The 24,612-nt window shown below is 43.2% G+C and overlaps 1 protein-coding gene across 1 annotated transcript; it reads left to right on the top strand.

Moving 5' to 3' along the window:
* The first annotated feature begins 8,083 nt into the window (after nt 1-8,083).
* Nucleotides 8,084-24,230, top strand: NIPA1 (NIPA magnesium transporter 1). Its single transcript, XM_066622334.1, has 5 exons — nt 8,084-8,249; nt 17,349-17,396; nt 20,124-20,214; nt 21,515-21,675; nt 23,719-24,230. Exons 1-5 carry the CDS (start codon nt 8,084-8,086, stop codon nt 24,228-24,230), a joined length of 978 nt encoding a protein of 325 aa, XP_066478431.1.
* Nucleotides 24,231-24,612: the final 382 nt, after the last annotated feature.

The following is a 24,612-nucleotide window of genomic DNA, read 5'->3' as shown; positions in this document are numbered from 1 at the left end:
TGTGAGGGAGAGTGGTATCACATGCAGTGGTGTCCTGTTGGGGGTGAAAGCATCATGGCTTAGAATATTACCTTTTCCTTTCTTGGGGGGGGGGGGAGGCTGTAGTGGAACGCTGGGGAGAATCACCATTCTACCCCCTGTAGCAATGTTGCAGTCCTGAAAAACAAAAGGGAACCAGAGGAGTGTTTGGCCAGCAGTAGCAATGGTTGGAGTCCTTGGCATTCACCAAAAGGGAGCAGACACTCCCTGCTCTTAGCTGTGGCAAAAGGAAGGCACAGTTAGACTAGACAATTTATAGCAAAAAAACGCATTTGATAATCCTAGAAGGTTGGGGGGGGGGAATGAAGCATCGATGCTGCATGGAATTTCCTGCCCTCTCCCTTGTTTACTTTGCTTCTCCTGCTAAGATGCTGACATTGTGATTCTAGTTGAGTGCTTGTGCATGAAATCTTCCTGGAGCTGAATATCAGCACTCAGAATTCTAAGACAAGTGATAACACAGTATCTTGCCACACATATGAATTACAAACTGTTCCTTGGGCAAAGTGCTCCTCTCCCCGCCTCCCAAATGCCCTTTTACCATGGTTCCCATGAACAAAGTCTCCTGTTGAGAAGCCAGAGAGGTATAACCCCATATTGCACATCCTCTCATCTGGAACAAAGTCTTCCTGGCAGGAACTTATCTACTAGGGTTTGTGTACTGTGATTGGCTGCCACATGTAATCTGTATCCTATGCTCCACTGTAGGAAAGTGGATGGCGTGGGGGGGGCGGGGCGGGGGTTGATGGGACACCCTGAGAGTCCACCTCTGTGTTTTGCCTGTAATGCTAGTGAAAGAGAGACTTGCAGAAGATCACTTACAAGAGAGAACTTTTCAACCTTTCATTCACCAGCTGATCAAGATAACTTTTTACATGTTATTTCGTGAATCTAGCATTCTAATAAGTTAGTTCATATTGAGAGAAAAAATCAGCTCTATGGGCTTATCTTTGGATATATTGAAATTGATGCCTTTAGCAGAAGCATTTAGAACAGGTGTGTCAAACACAAGGCCCAGGGGCCCGCGGAAGCTTTTTATCTGGCCCTCAGGCTCTCAGTTGCTGAGTAGTGCTGAGTACTGCTGAAAGGGCAGCCTACTTAAAAATTGGGCTCTCCCATATCTTGAAATATGATCAAGATTTGTGTATTTTCTCTTCTGTCATTTGCAGCTAATGAGTTCCTAAGTGAGAGAAAGTGCTTATTTTTGGTTCATAACAAAAAAAATAAGCACTTTTTCTAGTTTAGTGACATCACTTCTGGCCCTCAGCAGGCATCATGAATGCTGTTTGGCCCTCAGTATGAAACAAGTTTGACACCCCTGATTTCAAAGGATCAAACATAGAATGTTAGATATCAAATTCCAAGATGTGCAGAGCACAGCAAATAAGACCTGCCCCCCCCTAAACCTTATGATTCCAATCAATCACGGTCAGATGGCTGCCTATTTATATCACCTAAAATGCCCGCTAAAGAGCAGAGCTTACTCCCTGGCCAGGTTTAATGTCTTCCCATCTACAGTCCTATATGGAAGATTCCAGGAGAAGCCCATATGACAAGAGATGCTGTTCTTGTGGACTGGGGGGAATCAAGTCAATTTCACATATGCTTTTGTATTGCCCATTTTATTCTGATCTCCGCTCTAAGTATTTGGGATTGATCCTGATAAAGATGCGGGGATGGTCAGATGCATTATTCTTAATGATACCGGAACTGTAAAGATTGAGGAGGTTGCTGCTTATATAGCTCATGTAGGTAAGCTGTGCAGTAAATGAGCTAATTGTGTGTCATCTTTATGACAACAATTTACTGTGTCTGCATTATTACAATAATTTTAACTCACTGTCTCTCCTTAATACTACTGTTTGTATACCAATAAAGTTTTCTGTTTCTGACAATAGGTCACTTTAAATTTAGTTTTTCAAAGGTTGAGCTCTTAAATCATAAGCCCAGTGGAGAAGGAAAACAGCCTTTGTTTGTAGAGAAGAAGCCATGGCTATGAGAGGGGTTAAGCCATTTCTGCCAAACACTGCAGATATGCAACAGGGATCAAATGTGTACACCTGGACAGAAATGGGTTAAGCACCCTGCCTTCACATCCACCTCCTCTCTGGGTCTCCATTGTCTCTATTCTCTCAGCAAGCAACTGAGTTGGAGATAATGTCCTGTGCAGCCCTCAGTGAGGTCTGCTCCTGCCTAAGCATGCATAGAAAAAGGCTGCACCTCTCTCTAAAACTGGGGCCTGTTACGGTTTGCTTTCACCAACTGTAGGGAAAAAAGGTATTAATATTTAACCTACTTTAAATCACACAAGTATTCATTAATGATTGTAATGGAAACTGGGATTCCAAGACCAGATAATTTTTATAGATTAGCAAGCTCTTTTTAATTGACATTGGAATGGTGCTTAGTTACCACACTGATTGTACCTGAAACAAGCATTATCATAATGAAATGGCACCAGAGTGTAGGTAATCTTTGTTATTTTAGCAGTGGATACTGATAATGATATGGTGTGTGAAGGAAACACAAAATAACTTCTGTGAGAGCAAGGCAGAACTGTTCATTGTAAGACAAAGCAGTCATTGTTCTCTGTTCTGGGAGCATTTTGTTCTTTTACTCTCCTAGAGAATTTGAAATGAAATAATATTTGACATAAAAGAATAGATATTCTGCTTCTGAGCAATGAGTAAATTTGTGCAAGTAACCATTTGTGCCAGACAAGCTTCCATGCTTGTTACTGATGTCAGTTCTGGAGATTTCAGATCCAGGGTAATTTTGTTTCTCTGGTCTTGTTGTAAACATCTGAAATCTGAGTCTATCTGGGCTTCTTGCCCACTCTTGCATTCTGCTTTGTGACTCTAGAATTTGCAGGCAACAAATCTGGTCTCACAGCGCAATCTGTATTGCGCTAAACAACCAGGGACCAGCATACCTTAGTGAGTTTTTGCTCCTGTAAAACACATGCACTGTTTTTTACTGTTCAGTGGATGCCCATCTTCATCTACCATTGATTTATGACGGTATGGAGCAAGGTACTTTCAGTAGAGAATATGCCTCCTTTTCAGGAAGTCTGTCCAGATAAAATTGTTGAGGGGAACTTCTTTAAATTGATGACATTTGATTAACCATTTGCTGCAGGCCAGTGGGTGGACATTTATCATTTGGATTTGAATAGTTTTATTATCTTGCTTTATTTTGTAGTATTTGTGTATATATTACGGTTTTTGAAACATCAGCCCACTTTGATCTTTCTTCTTGTAGATGGAAAAAGCAGGTAACGAATGAGTAAATTTGAAAAGGTAGTCTAGGAACACTCCCATGATAATGAGGAAAAACTTTAAATCATAAAGTTATTATACAATTAAATTATACAATTATATAATTGTATAATTGTAAATTATACAATTTTCTGATTCAGTGGTTTTCTTATTGGAGCAGTTCTCCATTACATCATTTATTCTGAATCAATTATGAATGTTTTTCAAGGTGGTTGGGACAGTTTTGTCTCTGGGGCAAAACTTTAGCAAGTTCACCATTTCGGTTACTTTCAAGAAGTCTATGACAAATATCAACAAAAAATTTTCTGACTCATGAAAATGAGCAAACAGTCCAATCCTATATCAACACTTTCAGTATTTTTTTTTAACTTTGTGGCATTTAGTTTAAAGCAGTGGTTCTCACACATATAGCATCGGGACCCACTTTTTAGAAAAAGAATCTTGTCGGGACCCACCGGAAGTGATGTCATGACCGGAAGTGACATTATCAAGCAGGGACATTTTTCACAATCCTAGGCTGCAATCCTAACTACACTTACCCAGGAGTAAGTCCTATTTACTATCAATGTTAAAAGCATATACATAGTAGTCTGTTAAAAGTACAGGTCTGTAACTTTTCCCCAAATGCAGTCACATGCTATGGTAGCATCAAGCCTAATATATTAAAAATAAAATATTGAAATGAATGGGGACACACCTGAAATTGGCTCGCGATCCACCTAGTGGGTCCTGACCCACAGGTTTGAGAAACACTGGTTTAAAGAATTATCACATTTTCCATGTAAAAGTGCCAGCTCCCTCTAGTGGACACAACAGATACAATTTAAAAACCAGGAAAAGAACTGTAATGCTGAATTTCGAAGTACAGGTGGAGTCTTGGTATCTGCAGGGGATCCTGGACCGCCCCGCCCCCCCCCCAGATACTGAAACCCATGGATAATAAAATCTACAGCTTCCAACCCACAGGGACTTCAAATGTGACCGGAACTTGGTCCAGTCTGTTTGGAGCTTTTTTGAGGCCCGTAGAGGCAGCATGCCTCAATGGGGTCTTAGAATGCTGCCCAGAGCAGTTTAAGGGGTACTTACGGTTTTTTTGCAAAAAACCAGAAGTACCTTCTAAACTACTCTGGGTGGCATTCTGAGGCTATAGAGGCAGCATGCAGCTCTAGGGGCTTCAGAACCCCAACCCCTCAAGCAGTTTAAAGGATACTTCCAGTTTCTGCCCAAAACCAGAAGTACCCTTTAAACTGCTCCAGGGGGTTCCTGAAGCCCATAGAGGCTATGTGTGGCTTTTACAGGCCCCAGAAAGGCTCCCACACACCACCAGAAAGGATCTCAGGAGCTCAGGTCCAGGTTCCATCATGGGTTTAGAACTTGCAGTTAGTTAAAACTGTGGGTTCCATATCTGTGATTAGGGAGTCTGGACCTGTAACCATATGCCGTACGCTTCCCACTCATGCAAAGCAGATAGCCTCCTCCTTACTAGCTCCCTTAAAAGTTTCCTTAAAAACAGAACTACAGACCTTCCAACATTATTTACAAAGACAGCACTAACACAAGAGCTCCTTTATTTGTGCTATCCCTTTAGAATCAGTGATCCCCAAACTTACTGGGATCATGCACTTCTGCAGCCTCTTCTTCCCAGCTCAGCCAGTTGCCACCATCATGGATCACATGAAATCTTACATGAACCAAGATGGTGGCACAAAAATTTCACACTATCTTGCAAGATCCAAGATGGCTGCACCTGGAAGAGCAGGTAGGAGGGACCACGGGGGACATCTCATGGTGCCCCTGTGAGTGCATTGTGGCATCCTAGGGCACTGCACCACACACGTTGGGAACATCTGCTTTAAATAAAAGCAGAAGTCTTGCACTTCTGGGTTTGACAAAATTGCATGAAAAGCATAGTAAGGAGCTTTTTCCTGACACAGTATCATGGCACAGGTAGCAGCCAGTATTCGCATGGGTTGATGCTCCAGGTTGCACTACCCTTGCAGCTTCTGGATATAGTTCAGACTGGTTTGTACTCCTTATCACAGGGCCCATGTAGCTGGTCCTTTTGAAACAGATTGAAATGTTTGTGTGCATCAGCTCCACCAGTTGCATCAGCCCCTACCGATCACACTGTCAATCCTGGAATCAGCTTGGAAATAAGCCACAGTACATTTGCCCCTCCTCCACAGGGGCAAATGCAGCATGTCTCCTCTAAGAATAAAAGAAAGGAAATGGAAAAGACAAAATGCATTTAAAGACCTAACTGCATTAAATTAATCAATTAAAGATTTCTGTGTGACCTAGGCTAACTACCCAATCCTATTCCTGCCACATTATAGCATGCAGTCATGCCAACGGAAGTTGAACTACCCAAATCCACCCCTCCTTCCCTCCCTTCTCTCCCCACCCACAACTAGCCCATGGCAGACCCCTACTTCCAACTTACCGGCACCAATGGTAAGGCCTCTGGAGCTGTTGCTCCCAATAGACATGTATAAAAATGATTCTCAAACTGGTGGGTCAAGATCCACCAGCCCAAGAACCACTGCCCCTTTCTCTGAAGAGGTGGGGGGGGGAGTCAGCAACGTGATTCTCAGGATTGCACCACTGCCAGGGACTGAGGGCTTTTTAAAAAAACTTACCCCCTTGCACTGGCCTTCCAGACATGCAGGGAGTTCCACAGAGCCTTCTGCAGGGCTCCCTGCCTCGTAATGTTCAAAAAATGTGATTGCAACCCACTTCAGCGCAGCCCAGAAGTGGGTTGCCATCGCATTTTTGTGATGTTCCGAGATGCAGGGCTCCCTGCACTCCCAGGAGGCCACTGCAAGGGGGATACGTTTATAAAAAAGCCCCTCAGTCCCCGGCAGTGGCACAATCCTGAGGATTGTGCCGCTGCCTTCCTCCCACCACCAAAAAGACTAAGCATGCAATCCTAACCCACTTTCCAGCACTGGCATAGCTGTGCTAGTGGGACGTGTGCTGCATCCTGCAGCTGAGTGGCACTCCCTGAGGCCTCCTCAAAGTAAGAGAATGTTTGTTCCCTTACCCCCGAGCTGCATTGCCTTTATGTCAGTGCTGGAAAATGGGTTAGGATTGTGACCTTAGTGGTTCACAAACTCTACATGAGAGTTTGAGAATCACTGATGTATAAGATTGTACTATTAGGCATGATAAGGGTGATGGTGATCCTGATAAATGCATTGTAATCAATGAATCAATGGGGTGCAGAGCTGGGCAGATAAGGAGGCTGGAGTTTGGAACTCTTGGAAGATCCCACCAACTTTTTTTTAAATCTGAAATTGTCCTGTTCCAAAAACAAGATCTCATTTGTTATATGGAAATTGTCATATAAAAAAAAAAATTAAAAGCCTGCTTTTGGGGAAAAGGGAAAAAAAAACTTCTTAGATTGGGGCAAATAATCTCTGTAGCTTGACAGTGCAGCCATTGGCCCTTCCCTTTTTAACCAGAAATTGTCCCATTCTAAAAACAAGGTCTCATTTATCAATGAGAATTAACAAGACTTTACAAGTTGAAAACAATTGTTTGACATGTAAAGCCTGCTTTGGGCATGACTTTCTGGTTTATATAATTTGTTGATCCAGAGCAGGAGTGGCCAAGCGTAAGAGCCACATACAATAAATTTGAGATGTTTGAGAGCTGACAGATGTTTCAGAGCCACAATATTGAAGAAGCATTTAAATTCTTAAATATATTTACTCACCATGAACATGAATATTAAATATTATTTACATTTTAATCCAGGGGACTCTTACTTTATACCTGGTAAATAATTATAAAGGTTGAACGTTTTTATTTATATTAATTGTGATGCAGAAAGGAGCTCAGCCAATATATTTCCATGAGCTGCACATTACATGTCAAAGAGCTGCATGTGGCTCGAGAGCCACAGTTTGCCAACCCCTGATTTGCAGGATCCCCCGCCATCAGGGAGAGAATATTGTAAACAAACAGGCACACATAAAAAAACCATGTAAGATCTCTATATTTCATAACATTCTCCTAATTAATTATATGCTAATGTTGCTTTGAAAAAAAATGATACAGACTGCAGTGCAATCACAACTGTCTTTGGTCAGAAATAAATGAGTTTGATCAGGGTAAGATCCTGGGTAAGTGTGCTTAAGGGTTACATCCTGGGTAAGTCTGTTTAGGATTGCAACCTTAGGTTGCAAATGTATGCACAATGACCTGGAAATAGAGCGCCTCCTTGAATACAGTTCTGGGAAAACATAAGTAGGTTTGGGCTGTTAAATATGGTGTTAAACACTTGTGCATAACTTTCACAAAGCTAATCCGTGGGCACCTTCCACGGCTGCAAGAGCTGTAGCAGGCAACGTCCACTGTGGTGCAGGTTGTTGTAGCCGACGTTCCAGACTGATCTCCAGGCTGCCCTGCAGCGACGTCACCAGCCTGCATGGGCATGACGTCATGGTGCCATGCAATTATGTCATGGTGCAGAGCCCGGGGTGCTTATCGACGGCGTTGCTCGCGTTTCCTACCAAGGATGTCCTTGTGGGGTGGGGATGCCGTCGATCGCCCCTTTCCCTGAGTCAGGACACAGAGCCAGGGGGAGCAACCCCTCAACTTTCCTGCGGGGGTTCTGGTGCCAGAGGGCGCTGAGACCTCAGTAGCAGCAGCAGCCGGCACTGGGGGAGGAGTTTGTGGGTCAGGGCGGATCCCACACACAACCACCGCCGGCTTGGGAAGAAAGGGACTGCCGAGCTGCTGGCACCAGCGCCCGAGCGAGCATGAGGATGACGGTCGGCGGAGCAGCTACTGCTGAAGGCGGGGGCGCGCCCAACCCCGGGCCGGCTGCAGTCTCGCTGGGCTTGAGCGTAGCCGTGGTCTCCAGCCTGGTCAATGGCTCCACGTTCGTGCTGCAGAAGAAGGGGATCGTACGGGCGAGAGGACGAGGTATGGGGGCTCCAGCGGGTCTCTCCCCCCTCCCTTGCTGCAGGCAAGGCTGGGTGCGTTTGCAGCGCCTGCCTGGGCTGCTGCTCCCACTTTGCTCTTCGCACCCGGGCTGGCTGGCTGGCTGGCTGGCACTGCCCGGCTCCAAGCCACGGTGCCCTGTTCTGTGTGCGAAGCCTTGGCATACGCAGCGCAGCCGGGCACAGCAAGGCCTTCCAGCGGCGCATCTCCGCTCTTTCCAGTGGCGATGGGTTCAGCCTCATGCTGCCCATCTGAGCCTCCGAGAGCATCTTCCCTCTGGTCCGTTCTCCATCAGAACTTGTTTGGCCAGGCGTTCCATCAGAACGCGTTCCAAAGCTGCAACACTGTATTAACAGCCCAGTCCTATCCACACTTTCCTGGGAGTAAGCCCATTGACTCTAATGGAACGTCCTTCTGAGTAGACATCCATAGGACTGGGCTCTCAGGAAGCAAGCTTTCGACCCTGAAGGCAGCAGGTATGGCCACCAGATTCTGCAGCTAGAGGGTCACCAGAGGCCAAGATGGAGTGACCAAACAAAAGTTGGAAAGAAAGTAACTGGAGGGAGGGGGCAACTAGCAGCAGGCAGGGCCACTGATCCAAGCCCTGCCTGCTGCTAGTTGCCCCCTCCCTCCAGCTTTCTTTCCAACTTTTGTTTGGTCACTCCATCTTGGCCTCTGGTGACCCTTTAGCTGCAGAATCTGGTGACACTCATCAAACCCTAATGAACTTTCCCAAAAGTCACATCACTAGAATTTCACCCTATGCATGCATTAGAGATTGAATGAATCGGTTTATGCATGAAGCTAAGAGTGCAGTCCTAACCCACTTTCCAGCACAGACATAAGGGCAATGCCCTCCCAAGTTAAGGGAACAAACATTCCCTTACTTTGAGGAGGCTTCCATAGCTGCCACCCAACTGCAGGATGCAGCACATGCCCCATTGACACAGGTATGCCAGTGCGGGAAAGTTGGTTAGGATGTGGGCCTAAATGCTTTATCTTCAGATAACAGGGTTTTAGGAAAATAGTTGAGTATGCAGTGGCCAGTAAGGCAATTCACAGCCCAATCCTATCCACACTTTCCTGAGAGTAAGCCCCATTGACTCTAATGGGACTTACTTCTGAGTAGACGTGCATAGGATTGGGGTGTCACTCTCTTCTGGTCTGTTCCTGCCCCAACGACAAGGCAGTAGTCTGGCCAAGGAATAACGCGGTGGTCTTCAACCATTTTTGTGCAGCAGCCCCAACCAATACATAATATATGAGAACCACCACCAATCCCAGGACTTGATCTGCCCACCCTACCCCCAACACCACCCATCCCTGCTTGCCACATTTCTTTTACCTCTTCTGTCTTCACAACAATCCTGTAAGGTAGCTGCCTGAGCAGGGCTGGCCTTAGGAGCTTCTGGGTAAGACAGAGAAAAGAGACTGTGAACTCAGTTTTGATAAGATAAGGCAGTACCATTATTGGATGGGATCTAAGCCCTCTCTTGCACAGGCTTTGAAAGGATGCTGTAATGAGATTTTGTGACCCCAAAGGTTGAAGAACTCCAGAATACACGATATTTGAACTTGATTATTTGTTGGGTTTTTCGTGTGGTTGAGCATAAAGTAATGTTTGTTTGTTTATTGTTGAAGAATATTATCCAGGGGTAATTAACATATTACCCCCCAAATGGGTTCTTTTTTCCTGGATAGCAAGGAACTTGAATAATCAAGAATTAAATGTGTGGGCACCAAAACAGAATCCACAAGTTGGCAGGAGTTGGTTTTCCCCTTTAAACAGCAGATTCCTATGTCATATCACAGTTTGCCTTCGGAATTTCATTTAGTTTCAAAAATAGCTTGACATAATTATTGGGGGGATACCTTTTGAAAAGCTCAAGGCTCAACCCCCAATTGGGTGCATGGAAGTACAGTAATTGCGTGGTTTTCTGGATATTCACCATGATAGTTGTTTTTGCTACAGATATAATGAGTGCACAAACCCTCAAAACAGATTGTATACCTCTTTGTATACCTGGGGAATTTTTGTGTATTAAATTCTTGCTTCCTCAAAAGCAACAGGAGTTGTATAACTTTTTAGGAGCAATTGAGATGACTGGAAACTACATTCTCAAATCAGATTCTGGCAGAAACTTAACACTGGCCTTAGTAATATAAACTGTTCTGTTACAAAAAGCAGGCCTAGAGGGGAATTGTTTCCCTCCATCTGTTCTCAGCCCTATTACAAAGCCACACAATTCTGCTAACTAAACAAGACCTACTGTAGCACAACATAGGAAATTTCCCTGATTTCTTGGTTGGCTGTAGCTTGCCATGTGATGACACAATATTCATCCATAAAATTCAGTTATTTGGATGTTTTGAGATGAATATGCACAGGAAAAATCAAATACTTTCCAGCAATAACTCTGTTTGACAGCTCTCAGTTTAAATTAGCCACAGTCATTAACGTATGTCAAAATACCTTGTGTAATGTGCCCAGTTTAAAAACAAATTTAGCTAAGAAGCCTTGTCATTGGCTGAAAGGAGATGTCAAGAATCTCTTCTCTGAGTTCTTCATTGTTTGATGACTGTGATTAATACCCAAAGTGGTAAATTTGTTATGTGAAAGAAATCATTCAGAAAAAATGTTAAGAAAGCATTCAACTCACTTGGCTCCTCTTCTGTGCCTTATGTAACTGAAACATTTTTTGAGGGGGAAGGAGTGTATAGAGACTACATTGCTAATTTTATTGACCAGTGGACTGTACCAAGGTAACACATCATGCACACAAAGTTGTTCCAATCCAGAAACAACAATCTACCTGTGGAATCAGCCTTCCACACTTGTATCAGGAAGTATAAATGTAAATCATTTGTGTGTCTAAATACAGAAGTTATCTGTTCACACTGTATTAAGGCCCAATCATATCCAACTTTCCAGCACCAATGCAGCTGCAGTGCGGCTCCAAGGTGAGAGAACAAACATCTCCTTAGGTTTAGGAGGCCTCTTTGACTGCCCCCCCCCCCCATCGCAGGATGTAGCACACACCCTGTTGGCACATCTGCATCAGTGCTGGAAAGTTGGATGGCATTGGGCCCTTAGTTTTGTTGGAACGATTATCTGAATGAAAATTCAAATCTATATCCTGATCCACTTTCAGAAGTAGATGGGAATGTCTATATCCAAATGTGCATCCTATTGACAACAGTAGATCCCTTCCCCATTCTAATGAGCATTCATGTTTTACTCAGAGTTCCTGATTCACAAGCTACCTGAAGGATCATGAATCACCTTCTTTGGACCAAGGCTGATGAATGAATACTCCGTTGATAGTTTTATACTGCTTTTCATTCAGTAATTACCAGGACAATTCTTCCTTAGCAGTTTGTCTTTGCAACCATCTTGTCTCTTGGCCATATTTCTAGCGATTTGTACTTTTTGTTCCAGAGGTAATGATAAAGCCTTGTGTTCCTTTCAGCACTTAATCTAAATTAGACTTTCAGAGCTGAGCTTTAGAAATGTTCAAAAACATATCTTGGATGCATATCCCTTGCTTTCAGGTTTGTGTGAGTGTCTGTTTCCCTGGAAGCCAGCATGAGAAATGGCCTCTAATCATGTGCAGGGTGGTCCTTCTACTACTGAACCAATAGATCCAGGCTACTGTGGGGATTTACTGAATTAGAGGTGGAGGAGTTAACTTTGATATTTGCAAGAAATTGACTCTAACTTCTGACATTCTAATCATAGATTGGAATGTGCTTGGTTTTATGTGTGTGAGAGGGTTTAGAAGGACTAAAGTCATGTTCACACATACATATTCCTACTTTGATGAGTGTGATGTAGAGGTGTTTGAAAATTGATTTTTTTTAAATATAATTTTTAAAATAAAGATGCAATATGTGGTTTTTTATTTTTATTCAAATACATTTTAATTTTTTAAAAAATTTTTAATGCAGATTACTGGAAAAGTAATCTATTTTAACCAGATGCAGTCTTATACATATATTTCTGCCATGCTAGTGGGATGAGGTCAAGAACTACCTGATGGTTCCTGCATCTATGCTTGCTCTCACTGGTGTTCTCACTGGTGTGGTATGGCCACGGAGTGAGGACCTGCAGAGGACCTGTCTGCAACCTTTTGGATATGGCTGAGGTCGAATGTTGCCCCTGTGATGCTGGCAGAGTTATGCCTATGCTTGCTTCTAGCCTGAACTGGAAGTTGCTCCTTCCATGGCCTTTTGGGCCCATTCTTGCTGGCGTGGCATGGTGGCAGGGTAAACAAGGTGTTCCAGTACAGGCCAAGGCCAGAAGCTACCCGTGTCCTGCGCCTGCCTGTGGAGTTGTGCCCCAGCAGGCTTTGTGCCAGCCTAGCCAACGGAAGGCACATAGAAGAGTCCAAGGACCGGCCAGTCAGGGCGGCACGCGGTGAAATTGATTATATTTAGCAATATACACAAAATATATTTCATTTTATTGACTAAACTTGGCTTTATTTCATTTTATTTTGAAAAATACCTGTCAGGGGTCGAGCCCTTGTCCTACCCCTGCCTTACCTGGCTGCAGGCCAGGGGCAGAACTGCCTGGCCACAGAGCCACCACCACCTCTCCAGCTGACCAGGTAAGACACAGGGCAGTTAGGTGGGAGAGACTACCCCCCCCCAGCTCAGCTCACCTGACCAGAGCAGTGAGCAGGGCTGGGTCACCATTAACCACCAAAAAGGAGGGAAGGAGGCTAGGGTCAGGGCCCCTTTAAGCCTAGAGAGGGAGGAAGGGGAGGAGCTGAGGGTGTGGCTTGGGAGGATAAAAGCAGGGAAGTCTGTGATGACAGGTAGTTCTGGAGTGAGAAGGTAGGAATTCCTGCCTGAAGACTAAGGGCCTTAGGGCTTGCCTCCAGGGAGGAGGATAAGGTGTTGTGAACCCCCTCCCCCTGGCTTGGTCTGAGGCTTCCCCTGCAAGGAACCCCAGGGAGGTGGACACTCTACCCAGGGGTCCCAAGAGACCATCCAGCTGACCCTTGGCACCCTGCCATGTGACCCCCAGAGACCCCCCCCTTCTGGGGCACTCCTCACAATACCAAAAAAATAAACACCCCTACTGTCATGTGAAGGCTTGTGAAGTCATAAGTGAGAGAATTATGGTATAATCCCAAGTGCAATTTTTTTTGTCAACCTCAGTAAATACATTCAACTGTAAGTCATCAAGTATGGAGTAACCAAGTGATTTACATGTATGTGTGAAGTATTCCTGAGTCTTCTGAGCCTTACTGAACCTCTGTCTATGCATGTTTCTAGCTGGATTTAAAGCCTATTATGCTTTCAGACAGGTATCCTATTCCCATGCATATTTACTCAGTAAGTTCCACTGAGCTCAATGTAAATGTAATGTTCACAGAATTGATCCTATGCAAAATTAGATTAATCTAAGCCCACTTATTTCAATGGGCTTCATTAGGTGCATTGAACTGCATAGACTTGGGCTGTTTGCTTCTAAACTGGGTGCAATTTGATCATCCTGAGTAGCTTGTACCAGCTCTTCTGATTGTTGAGACACAGGGAGAGCTGTGTTCTACGTGAGTAACTAGAATTTCCAGAATATAGTGAGTGTTCCATGTAAAATTATTTCTGATAGTTGGTCTAAGCTAAACAGGTGTTTATTTTGCCTGCTATGTAAATGTGGGCTCTCCTGCAACATAGCAAATTACTTGGAGCTACATTGCTGCCTGCTGACAGCATGATCTAGCATACCTAATTTGCATTTTCCACAATCACCAAATTGTGATGTATTCAGGCCCTATGTGCTATTTTGTTAAAGGATTCCAAATGGGAATCAAATGAAGGGTTTGGTTTCTCTACAGATTCAGCTAATGAGTTTCTCTGTTTTTAGAAGGATGCTAACGTGAGTATAGAACACGCTATCTTTAGAATGTTGCCAGGACATTGGTTTTGGAAATGTAATGGGCAGCCCAGTCCTAACCTGTGCCGACACAGCCAGGCCGCATGGCCTGCAGTGTACCCTATGCAGGTTAGGAGGTGGCTGGAGGTCACCTCAGGGTAAGGGAATATTTTCCCCCTTACTCCAGTTAAAGCCCCAGCACCTCTATCTGGCTTCTTGAATCCACACCGACACAAGCTTGCCTGGGCCAGCCGGCATGGGGAGCAGATCCGGTGCTGGCACACACCTTTGAGTCTGCACTGCTGGCTTTCGAGTCAATGCAAATGTACCTTATGGCACATTTGTGACACTTGGAGCCGGCACAGGGAGGCCTGCGCTGGCTCAGCTACATGATAGGATTGCACGGTTAGGCACAGATGCAACAGTGCTCATTTTACAGCGAAGACAGCATTTCAGATACAGGTAAAGCATAGACCTCTCTGTGTTTTTTCACTTTGAATTTTTTGTGTGCTTTGCTGTTTTGGGTATTCACATGTCCAAACGCTAAGGGAAAAGTCATGTTTACACTCTTATTCATCTTTACAGAAGATTGGTGCAGGAAATTTCCTGAGAGGGCCTAGGTTGCAAAAAAATGTTTCAGATCTTGAAAACAGGAAGAATGGTTCACACTTTTTCATCACAGGCAAAACTTATCTATACTACAGGTTGAGCCTCATTATTCGCGTGGATTCCATTCCAAGCACTCAGGTGGATGGCAAAAAATGCACTATAGCAAATCAATTAAAAAAACTAAGTTTCTTTGCTCCAGTGACTTAAAAACAGCCTTGCTGACCTTTGTGATGTAAGGTAAGAATCATTAAGAAGACCATCCATCAATCAGTCGACTTCAGTCAGCCTCTCCCTTCACCAATGCAAAGTGATCACCTTTCTTTCATGTGCTGGGGGAAGGGAGGGGCCGCTGGAGAGAGAAGGATTGATGGATTGTCAGCCAGCTGTGGTCTCTCTCTCTCTCTCTCTCATATTAAGGATCCCTGGAATGGGGAAAAATGCATCCCTTTAAAATCAGTTTAAAAAACTGACCAGTCCTTTAACAATAGCGTTAAAGGACTGGTCAGTTTTTTAAACTGATTTTAAAGGGATGCATTTTTCCCCATTCCAGGGATCAGCACATTCCTTCTCATTTGCAGGGGACATTCATGTTGAGTCAAATCTGTGTATAAAAAATACGTGTATAAAAAGGCTGGACCTGTATATTTTTTCTTGATGGCTCAAATACAAACTTTTCTCAAACTGGTTTGAAAAGAAAAAGAAGATTTTTCAGTACTCCAGAAGATAATATTGAGGTTAAAAGGTATTTTCAGCAACAAGTTTCCTTTACTTAATAGCTACAACTTTTTGAGAATGACATCAGAGACAAAGGGTTGTCTATTTTCCCTAGAGACAAAGAATAATAATACGCTTGTGTACAAAGTGCATCACGTACTGTGTCTTGGTTCAGATGTCTGTGCAGTGTCATTTAGTTTTGGGCGAGCTTGTTCCCCTTTCTCTTTCTGCACAAGGGGAGAAAAATCATATTGCCAATGCTGTCTTAGAACAAAGAAGGATTTGCCATTATGTCCAGTAGCATCACTAGGATTTGCGTCACCCGGTACGGGAGGCCTGTGCGTCACCCCATGCAGTGGGTGGGGCAACACCCCAGATGGTGGGTGTGGTGATGTGCCATTGCCCTGCCGCCACTGGTTTTTTGGCAGTACCTTTTGATAGAACACAGATATTTCAATGTGGTTTGTTTCATTGCATTCTGCATGAAATTATGCATTGATTGATATATACAGTATGATGGTATTATTCCTCTAAATTCTGATTTTAGTGATTTGAAAACTTGTGAAGTCACACACACAAACACACACACCCCCATGTCAACTTAGTAACACCTTATTGCAGCAATTCTCAAACTTTTAGCACTGGGACCCTCTTTTTAGAATGACAATTTGTCCCAGACCCATTGGAAGTGATGTCATGGCCAGAAGTGACATCATCAAGCAAATTAAAATAAATAATTATAGTTAAATTAAAATAAAAGAAATAATTAAATAAGGGAGAGCCAGTCCTGTTCCACCAAGTGAGTTTTCTCTGTAGTCTGCCTGCAATAACACCCCCCCCCAAAAGAATCAGTGAGATCTTCAGCCCTCCCCAATGCCCAGTTTAAAGTCCTTCTATTTCAAGCACATCAATACAAAGACCCACCTGGCTTTACAAGTCTGAGAGCCCAATCCTATGCCTGTCTACTCAGAAGTAAGTCCCATTAGAGTCAATGGGGCTTACTCCCAGGAAAGTGGGGATAGGAGTCCAGCCTCAGAGCCCAATTCTGTGCATGTCTACTCAGAAGTAAGTCCCATTAGAGTTGGTTGGGCTTACTCCCAGGAAAGTGTGGGTAGGATTGGGCTGTGAAGGAAACTTTGCAAGTGCAAAATAGAAAACTTTTCCCTTACCAGTTCAAGCCTCTTTGTTGGTCCTTTCTAGTGGGGGTGGGGGGGAGGCTGCCTTCTGGGGCTTTTGTTGCACTCCAGTCCCATTGAATCGGGACCATTCTGGTGTCCTCACATTCTTTGCCTGGCCTGACAACCAGCCAAGGCATGTCTGCCTACTTGTGAGTAAACGCTACATGAGGCTGCTTTGCTTCCCATAGGGCTCCATACACTCGCAGCTGGGGGGGAGGGACCTCCTCCTCAGGTGTTTTGGGGGCTGCATTCATTGAATCGGGACCATTCTGACATTGGAGTCCTCTCAGTCTGCCCTTTTGGATGGAGCAAAGCAAGGTCGCCTGCTCGCAAGTAAACGCAGTCACGTGGCTTCCTTTCCCTTCCCATAGAGCTGAATGTGCTCGAAGCTGGGAGGGGGAACCTCTTCTCTGGTGTTTTTTGGGGGCTGCACTCATTGGAGAGTGCTTAAAGAGAGTTTGCAAAACATACAGGATCTGCTGTACCATCGCAAGCCCAAGGATTAAACTGATTCTGTGCAATGTCTGAATCAGGCCATTATCTTAATAATTAATACAAGAGCCCTGTAAGGTAGGCCAGTACTAGAAATGAGAAAGCTTTGAAGCAGCATGAGAAACATGAGAAACAGTAACAGCTCGTTGCTTACATGTTTTTGCAGTTTTGTTGATGTGCTGTTCTCATTCTTCATTTTTCTAGGAACGTCATATTTAACAGACATAGTTTGGTGGTCGGGCACTATTGCAAGTAAGTATCATTTGCCTTAGGCTACAATGCTATTCATGCTTTCTTGGGAACAGGTCTTGGGAACAGGATAGGGTAGGCCCACTGGGAAGAGGCGAGAGGGCAAAGAGGAGGGCAGATTGGGCTCAGGAAGGGGACAGGTTCGGTAGCAGCCGCACCCACCATTTGTTTATTTCAATCTACTTAGTTGGGCCGAAGAAAGGAACAGCTTCGGAAGCAGTTGTGTGACTCAACCCTCAAGCATGGAGTATGAAGAGAAGATAGGGGCTGAGAATTCAGAAAGTTTGAAATATAAATATCTTACATAATCAGTATTTATAGTAGTCAGTGAGGGTAGAAGTTAATTGTCATGGTTGACTGCTAATGCTAGGACTGGATGAACTTTAATTTTGCCTGTTTGACTCCTTCCACTTCAATGCTTTTCCCATACTAACAAACCCTCCAATTCTACTATCTCATTTTCCATTCCTACTGATGGGATCCAGATATCTGCTTATAGCTCTGCTTATAGCAGAGAATATGGGCTTATAAATCTATTAGGGAAAGCATGGTAATCCCATCCACCAGGTAGTCCAGTGCTGCCAAGTACACAAATATCCTCCTTTGATTCACTGCTGCTACCTTCATACATTCTAGTTTTCTCTTCCATTGGCATTGCCTCAGGCCCATTCCACTTTGATCTAGTGGATGGGCCTAGAGGGCAGGAGGTCTGGTCTAGAGGGTAGAGCCTCTGTCTGCCTGAAGATAACATCCACAAGGTTGCCAGTTCGAGGCCACCGGCACTGTGCGACCTTGAAGCAGCTGACAAGCTGAAGCCGAGCTATTTCCATCTGCTCTGAGCGTGGGAGGATGGAGGCCAGAATGTGAAGCCAGATCAGAATGAAACACCTTGAATGTAGTCGTTCTTGAAAGAAAGAACCTTCTTTGAAATTGTAAAAATCCCTATTTAATAAGGGATTTAAATAAAAGCCTGCCTATGTAAACCGCCTTGAATAAAGTCTTGAATAAAGACCAAGAAAGGCGGTATATAAATACCTGTTGTTGTTGTTGTTGTTGTTGTTGTTGTTATCATCATCATCATCTAGTTTAGTATTTAGGGGCGCAATCCTATCCTGTGCTAGAACAGGCAAGCCAAGAGGCTTGTGCTGTGTCCAGTGCAGGATAGTGGTCATAAGCGGCTCCACCAGAGTCAAGGGGAAACATTTACTCTTACCTCTGGGTAAGGGCCGCTGGGCCCTATGGGTCTCCTGGAACTTGTGCCACCTCTTAAGGTGGCACAAGTCTGAGGAGAGCAGAACGGTTTGAAGACGCTCCGTTCTCCCCGGGAACGGGGGTTGGGATCCGGCATAACTGCAGGATCCCAGCCCTGTCTCCCCGCCCACCCGCCCCCAGGGCCACCCACCACCCGCCCACCCCTCGCCCAGGAACACCTCCTTCCCACCTCCTTCTGCCTACATTTGCTGCTTGCATCGGCCCAGCTGGGCCAACGCAAGCCTTGTTAAGGAAGCCACCACAGAGGCTGAATTCAGCCTCCATGTGTTGGCATATCTCCGTGCGCCAACGTGGCTTCCTTCTGACCCTCCTGGGCCGGCGCAAGGGACTCATTGCTGGCATGCTAAAATGGAGGGGAGATCTCTTCTGTTCTAGAGTTTTTCTTTGGAATTGGGTCCCTGTTGCTACAGGTGCTTTATGCACCAGACCTATTTTGGTTCTGTCTCACAGTCATTTCTACAGTAGTGGATTTCTTCAGACTCACAGCCCAATCCTACCTAGCTCCCTGCACAGCGATGCAACAATGCTATTGCAGTGCCTGTTGTATCCTTGTTAAGACCTCCTTGGGGTAAGGGAACATTTGTTCTCTTTCCCCTGACTAAGCCCTAGCAGCCAACATGGGTCAACGCAGATTGCAAGAGTGATATCACCGGTGCAAGTCCACGCTGAAGGTCAGGTCCTGTGAAGGTCAAGTCCAGGAAGGGGTAAGGGTTCAATGGGCACCACTGCCATCAGACCCATCCCCTTCCTTGACCTGATCCACTCTCCTCCCCACTCTTTTCCACGCCCTTTGTGGCCTTACCTGCTCTGTTGGTTGTCACTGGTCCATTGGAGCACAGACCCAACCACTTGCCACTTGCAGTCCTAAAATGATCTAAGACAATTGTTCTCAAATGTTTTAGCCCAGGACTCACTTTTTAGAATGATAATCTGTCAGGACACACCGGAAGTGATGTCATTAACTTAGAAGTGATGTCATGGCCAGAAGTGACATCATCAAGCAGGGAAAATTTTTAACAGTCCTAGGCTGCAAACCTATCCACATTTACCCAGGCATAAGTCCCATTGACTAAAATTGTTAAAAACATATACATTGTAACCTATTAAAAGTACAGATTTCCCAAAATGCAGTCACATACCATGTTGGCATCAAGACTAATATACTAAAAATAAAATATTGAAATGAATGGGGATCCATCTGAAATTGGCTTGTGACCCACCTAATGGGTCCTGACCCACAGTTTGAGAAACAATGATCGAAGGACTTTGAAATTATCTGAAGATTAGCATTTCTTCTTTTTGCACTTTATAATAATATTAAAATATTATTATTAAAATGATTATTAGTATGGGCATCTACAAACTTTGATTTTCCAAACCAAAACTGCTAAACATGTTCAGTCTTCAAAAATAAGCACTGAAAATGTACATATTCTCTCTTTGTGGTTCTTTCTACAGTGGCTCTTGGGCAAATTGGAAACTTTTTAGCCTACACTGCAGTTCCTACTGTTCTTGTGACTCCCCTTGGAGCTCTTGGAGTTCCATTTGGGTAAGAATTTTACTTATTTGCTTTTGAAGTTTATATAGATATAACATTTCTCCCTATGAAATGACACCTAAATATCAGCGAGACTATAGAATCTTGACAATGAAAGTGTTAGGCATATATGTCCTTAACTATAGTTAGTAGTGTGTCATTTCTCTCTTACTAATTCTTTGCAAATCAGATAGAGCAATACCTTGACTTTCATCCACGACTTTCAGCACTTTTCTCTTTCAGCCATTTTTAGTTATATCCACAAATTTCGTCCACATGCTTTCCTCTATTATCCAGTTTCATCTAACCTTCCATGACATTTACTTCTGTTTATTTAGGTTTTGCACACATTTGCATGTGTTATGTAGCCAAAATAAATCTGCAAGAAAATAAGGCAATGTTTTTACATTCATCCATACTTTGTCCCTAAACAAATGAAAGTGCAAGGTATTGCTGTAGGTCTTTTGTGCACATTAATTTTATACAAATTTATGTTAAAATTTCTATCCATCATTGTAGATTTGCTTCTGATTTTAAAAAATTGTCCTCTGTTTGGAATTTTGTTCATATCATTTCATTAATTAATATTTTTTCATTATTCCATACTGTACCACCTTTCCTCCTCCTTAATCAAGGATTTGAATTTGATTCTGTTCGATTGGATTTGGATTTTTTCTTTCCCCACATACACTAGGTGCCCCAATCTATTCCAAATCCTCCCTGCTAAGGCACATGACCCAAAAAGGCACATGCTGCATCCTATAGTGGGGAGGGGTATGATCAGACAGCTGCAGAAGGTAAGTAAAAACATTTTGTTTTTACCTCCTGGTAGGCTGCCTGATCTCCAATGAGTCTCCTTCTCCATACCCATGTATGTAGCAAATGTTATTGCTACAAAGGGTTTTTCTGGACCTCAGAATGCCTTATAAGGACATAAAAACATCACTTCTGGTTTCCCCCAAGAAAACCGAAGTAATTTTTTTTTTTTTTGCCAGCAATTCTGAGGGTTAGAGTTGGGGTTACTTTTGGTCTAAAACACACTCTCATCATCTCTACAAGCACGGCCTCAAAATGATCACCCCCAAACATAGTAGGAGAGTGACCAGGATGTAGTTGTACTCCACCTGCCAAACTGTTAAAAATACTGACATATATCCTTGTCCCTCAATGAGGAGGTAAGGAACCCATTTTTTTTAAAGTCTAGTATTCTTATCAAGAGAAAACAAAGGGTGATAAGTAAACTTACCATAGATAAATAAATAGCACTAAAAAGCTTGAATTAAAATTTTCTCTTTGGCCCTCTTTTTAAAAGATCAATTTTAGCTTCCTACTTACTGAAGGAAAAACTCAACGTTCTTGGCAAATTGGGTTGTCTGCTGAGCTGTGCCGGTTCTGTTGTTCTCATAATTCATTCTCCGAAGTCCGAAAGTGTCACCACTCAGGCCGAGCTTGAAGAGAAGCTTACAAATCCAGGTATTTAATTCCTTGGGAAAATAATGGTACCAAGTAAACCTGAGTCTTAGCTGCTGTATTGGTTTCAGAGAACAAAAAACACTGAGCAAACTAGACCAGGATGTGTTGTATTGCCTCGTTTACTATGTGTTTTATTGCCAAGTGATTCTGTATTGTGAAAGAGAACAGGTCAATCCTGATACTGCATCTTTGATTTCAATACCTTTGCTCTGAGCATGTTTACTGAGAAGTAAACTCCACAGAATTGCATTGTTTCCTGGTAACTATGTATAGGATTGTTACTGTAGGAAGTCACTGCAAGGATAGTAGACAACAGTGCTTTGTTGTGGGGAAACTCTTTTCTACTGACATTTACATTCTCCAGAGTTTTCTTCAAGGAATATTTAGCTGTAGTCCTGCACTGTCAATAAAATCTGAACAACTTAACTGTACGGGTTTTGCAAACAGTAAAATTTTTTAGACCATTTAAGAACCAAGATTTTGTTTTAGAAGGTTGTGAATTATGATGGTAGATTATTTTTGATAGGAACACTTTTATAATTGTAGCTGGTAGGAGTGATGTATACTCTTAAAATGAGCAGAGAAATTACCTTGACAAAACAGAGGAAAAAACACATAACATTGTGTGTAGTAGAGACATTATGGATAATTTGGTGGCCAATAGAAAGATGCTTTACAGAACTCAAACACGAAATAGTTATATGAAAATTAGTTATATGAAAGTTATACTGGATAATGGAGGGGAGAGCAGTGAATGCAGTTCTCCTTTGAATGCAGTGTCTTGCCCAGTTTCTAGACAGATGGGGAAGGTATCTGGTGTATGCTCTAGTCCAGGGCTCTCCAGTCTCCAGCCTGTGGGCTGGATACAGCACCGTCTAAGCCCTCCCACACTTGAACAGTGCTTATTGTTCCATGGAGGAGTCTCCGCAAAGCGCCTCCATTCACCCCTAGTCTTTGCCGTGTCCAGCCGCTTGTGCCTAGAAATTAGGTGCAAAGCCTGCTGGGGCATCAGAAACCAGAAGCTTACTCATCTCAACAAGTTTAAAGCAGTTCCTGATACTGTGTAGCTAATTTTTTCAAAAAATGTTGACAGTCCTTCTGAATATTTGGGGCTAGTCTGTTTTAATTTCACACTGGTTATTTGCATCCTATTCTTTGAGTATTTTTTAGTTTCTTTGAAACATGAAATGTAACATGTATTTTGTAACATGGAGTTGGAATCCTGGTTGATTGCGTATTGATTGCTGTTTCAAGGAGATTCATCTAACTTTCACAGGAAGGGAGAAATTACATATATGTTAGACAAAAATTTTCTAGCTCCTGTTGCATAATTATAAAACTTGGACATCTCTCATATTAAGCAAATTGCAACTTGCTTTATTGGGTGGATTTAGTTTCATTAGTATTAAGGTTGCTTGGTGTGCAGACAATTATAATTCTATAATTCTAGACAATTCTTTGATTGTCAAGAGAGGACAATTATACAGGCCAACACACATTTTGCTTCCTTAAATGTTACACCAATTCCTGGGTATATTTGGGGTGCCGATTCCAAAAATGGCATCCGTTTTGCCCTATCACGTCTAGTTTTGGAGACATAGCATAGCCTCTTTAGTGAATGGTTCAAGCAGCTTCCTCATGTGGAAGCCTACACCATGGCTTCCTCATGAGGAAGCTGCTTGAACCATTCACTAATGAGGCTATGCCATGTCTCCAAAACTAGACGTGATAGGGCAAAACAGATGCCATTGTTGGAATTGGCACCCCAAATTCATATCATACCACCATAAAGTTTGGGAAAAACTTTTCTGACCCTCAGTTTTGTAGGCCTGTGTTATTAGTGCAATTTTGTAAAAAGTTGTTTTTCTAGCATTTGAATTTCTGCAAAAAAAAGAAAACTGTGCTTAGATTTTACAGAATTCAGTGCTTACGTATTCTGGTTTCTAATAAGTGATTGAAGTTTACATGCACATACTATAATATAAAATGTCATTGTGGAATTGTTTATCTAGAGATTTATCATGTTTTGTCTTTGCTTTACAGTGTTCGTGGGTTACCTCTGCATTGTCCTTCTCATGCTGCTTCTGCTTATCTTTTGGATTGCACCAGCTCATGGACCCACCAATATTATGGTTTACATCAGTATTTGTTCATTGTTGGGAAGTTTCACAGTGCCTAGTACCAAAGGCATTGGATTGGCTGCTCAAGATATCTTTCACAATAATCCATCAAGTCAAAGAGCATTATACCTCTGTTTGGTTCTTTTGGCAGTATTAGGATGTAGCATCATCATTCAGTTCAGGTACATCAATAAGGCGCTGGAATGTTTTGACTCCTCAGTGTTTGGTGCCATCTACTATGTGGTATTTACCACTCTGGTCTTGCTAGCGTCAGCCATCCTGTTCAGAGAGTGGAGTAATGTGGGAGTAGTTGATTTCTTAGGGATGGCTTGTGGATTCACTACTGTATCTATTGGAATTGTTCTTATACAAGTCTTCAAGGAGTTCAGTTTCAATATTGGGGATTTGAATAAACCTAATATGAAGACTGATTAAGATTGTAATATCTGAAGGAACTGGATGACCCAGTCAGTGATTGAGCCTTTAATTTCTAAACCCAGAGAATAAAAGAGCATCTCATTCTTTGCTGGAATATGTGAAACGAATTAGTGGCCTCCATCCACTTTCTCTAGGACTACCGTTGTTGTGCTTCAACCATCTATGGCATTAAATGAATAATCTTACAACTCTCACAGCAGATGGGTAAGAACTGCATCAGCACAGAAACTGGTGTATTTCTTCACCCTAGAAGGGTGATCTATATAGAGAAAAAATGAAGCATCCTGCCACGTTAGGATGTAAGTATCTACCTGAAATGTGCTAGTTGTGTGAATAAACTGATCCAGCTTCTTCTGTGCTCTGTTTGGCAGTTGCCATA

Source organism: Tiliqua scincoides, chromosome 3 (assembly GCF_035046505.1).
Source record: "Tiliqua scincoides isolate rTilSci1 chromosome 3, rTilSci1.hap2, whole genome shotgun sequence".
Lineage (NCBI taxonomy): Eukaryota > Metazoa > Chordata > Lepidosauria > Squamata > Scincidae > Tiliqua > Tiliqua scincoides.
The sequence above is the reverse complement of the archived record's forward strand: the minus strand, read 5'-3'. Positions and strand labels throughout refer to the sequence as shown.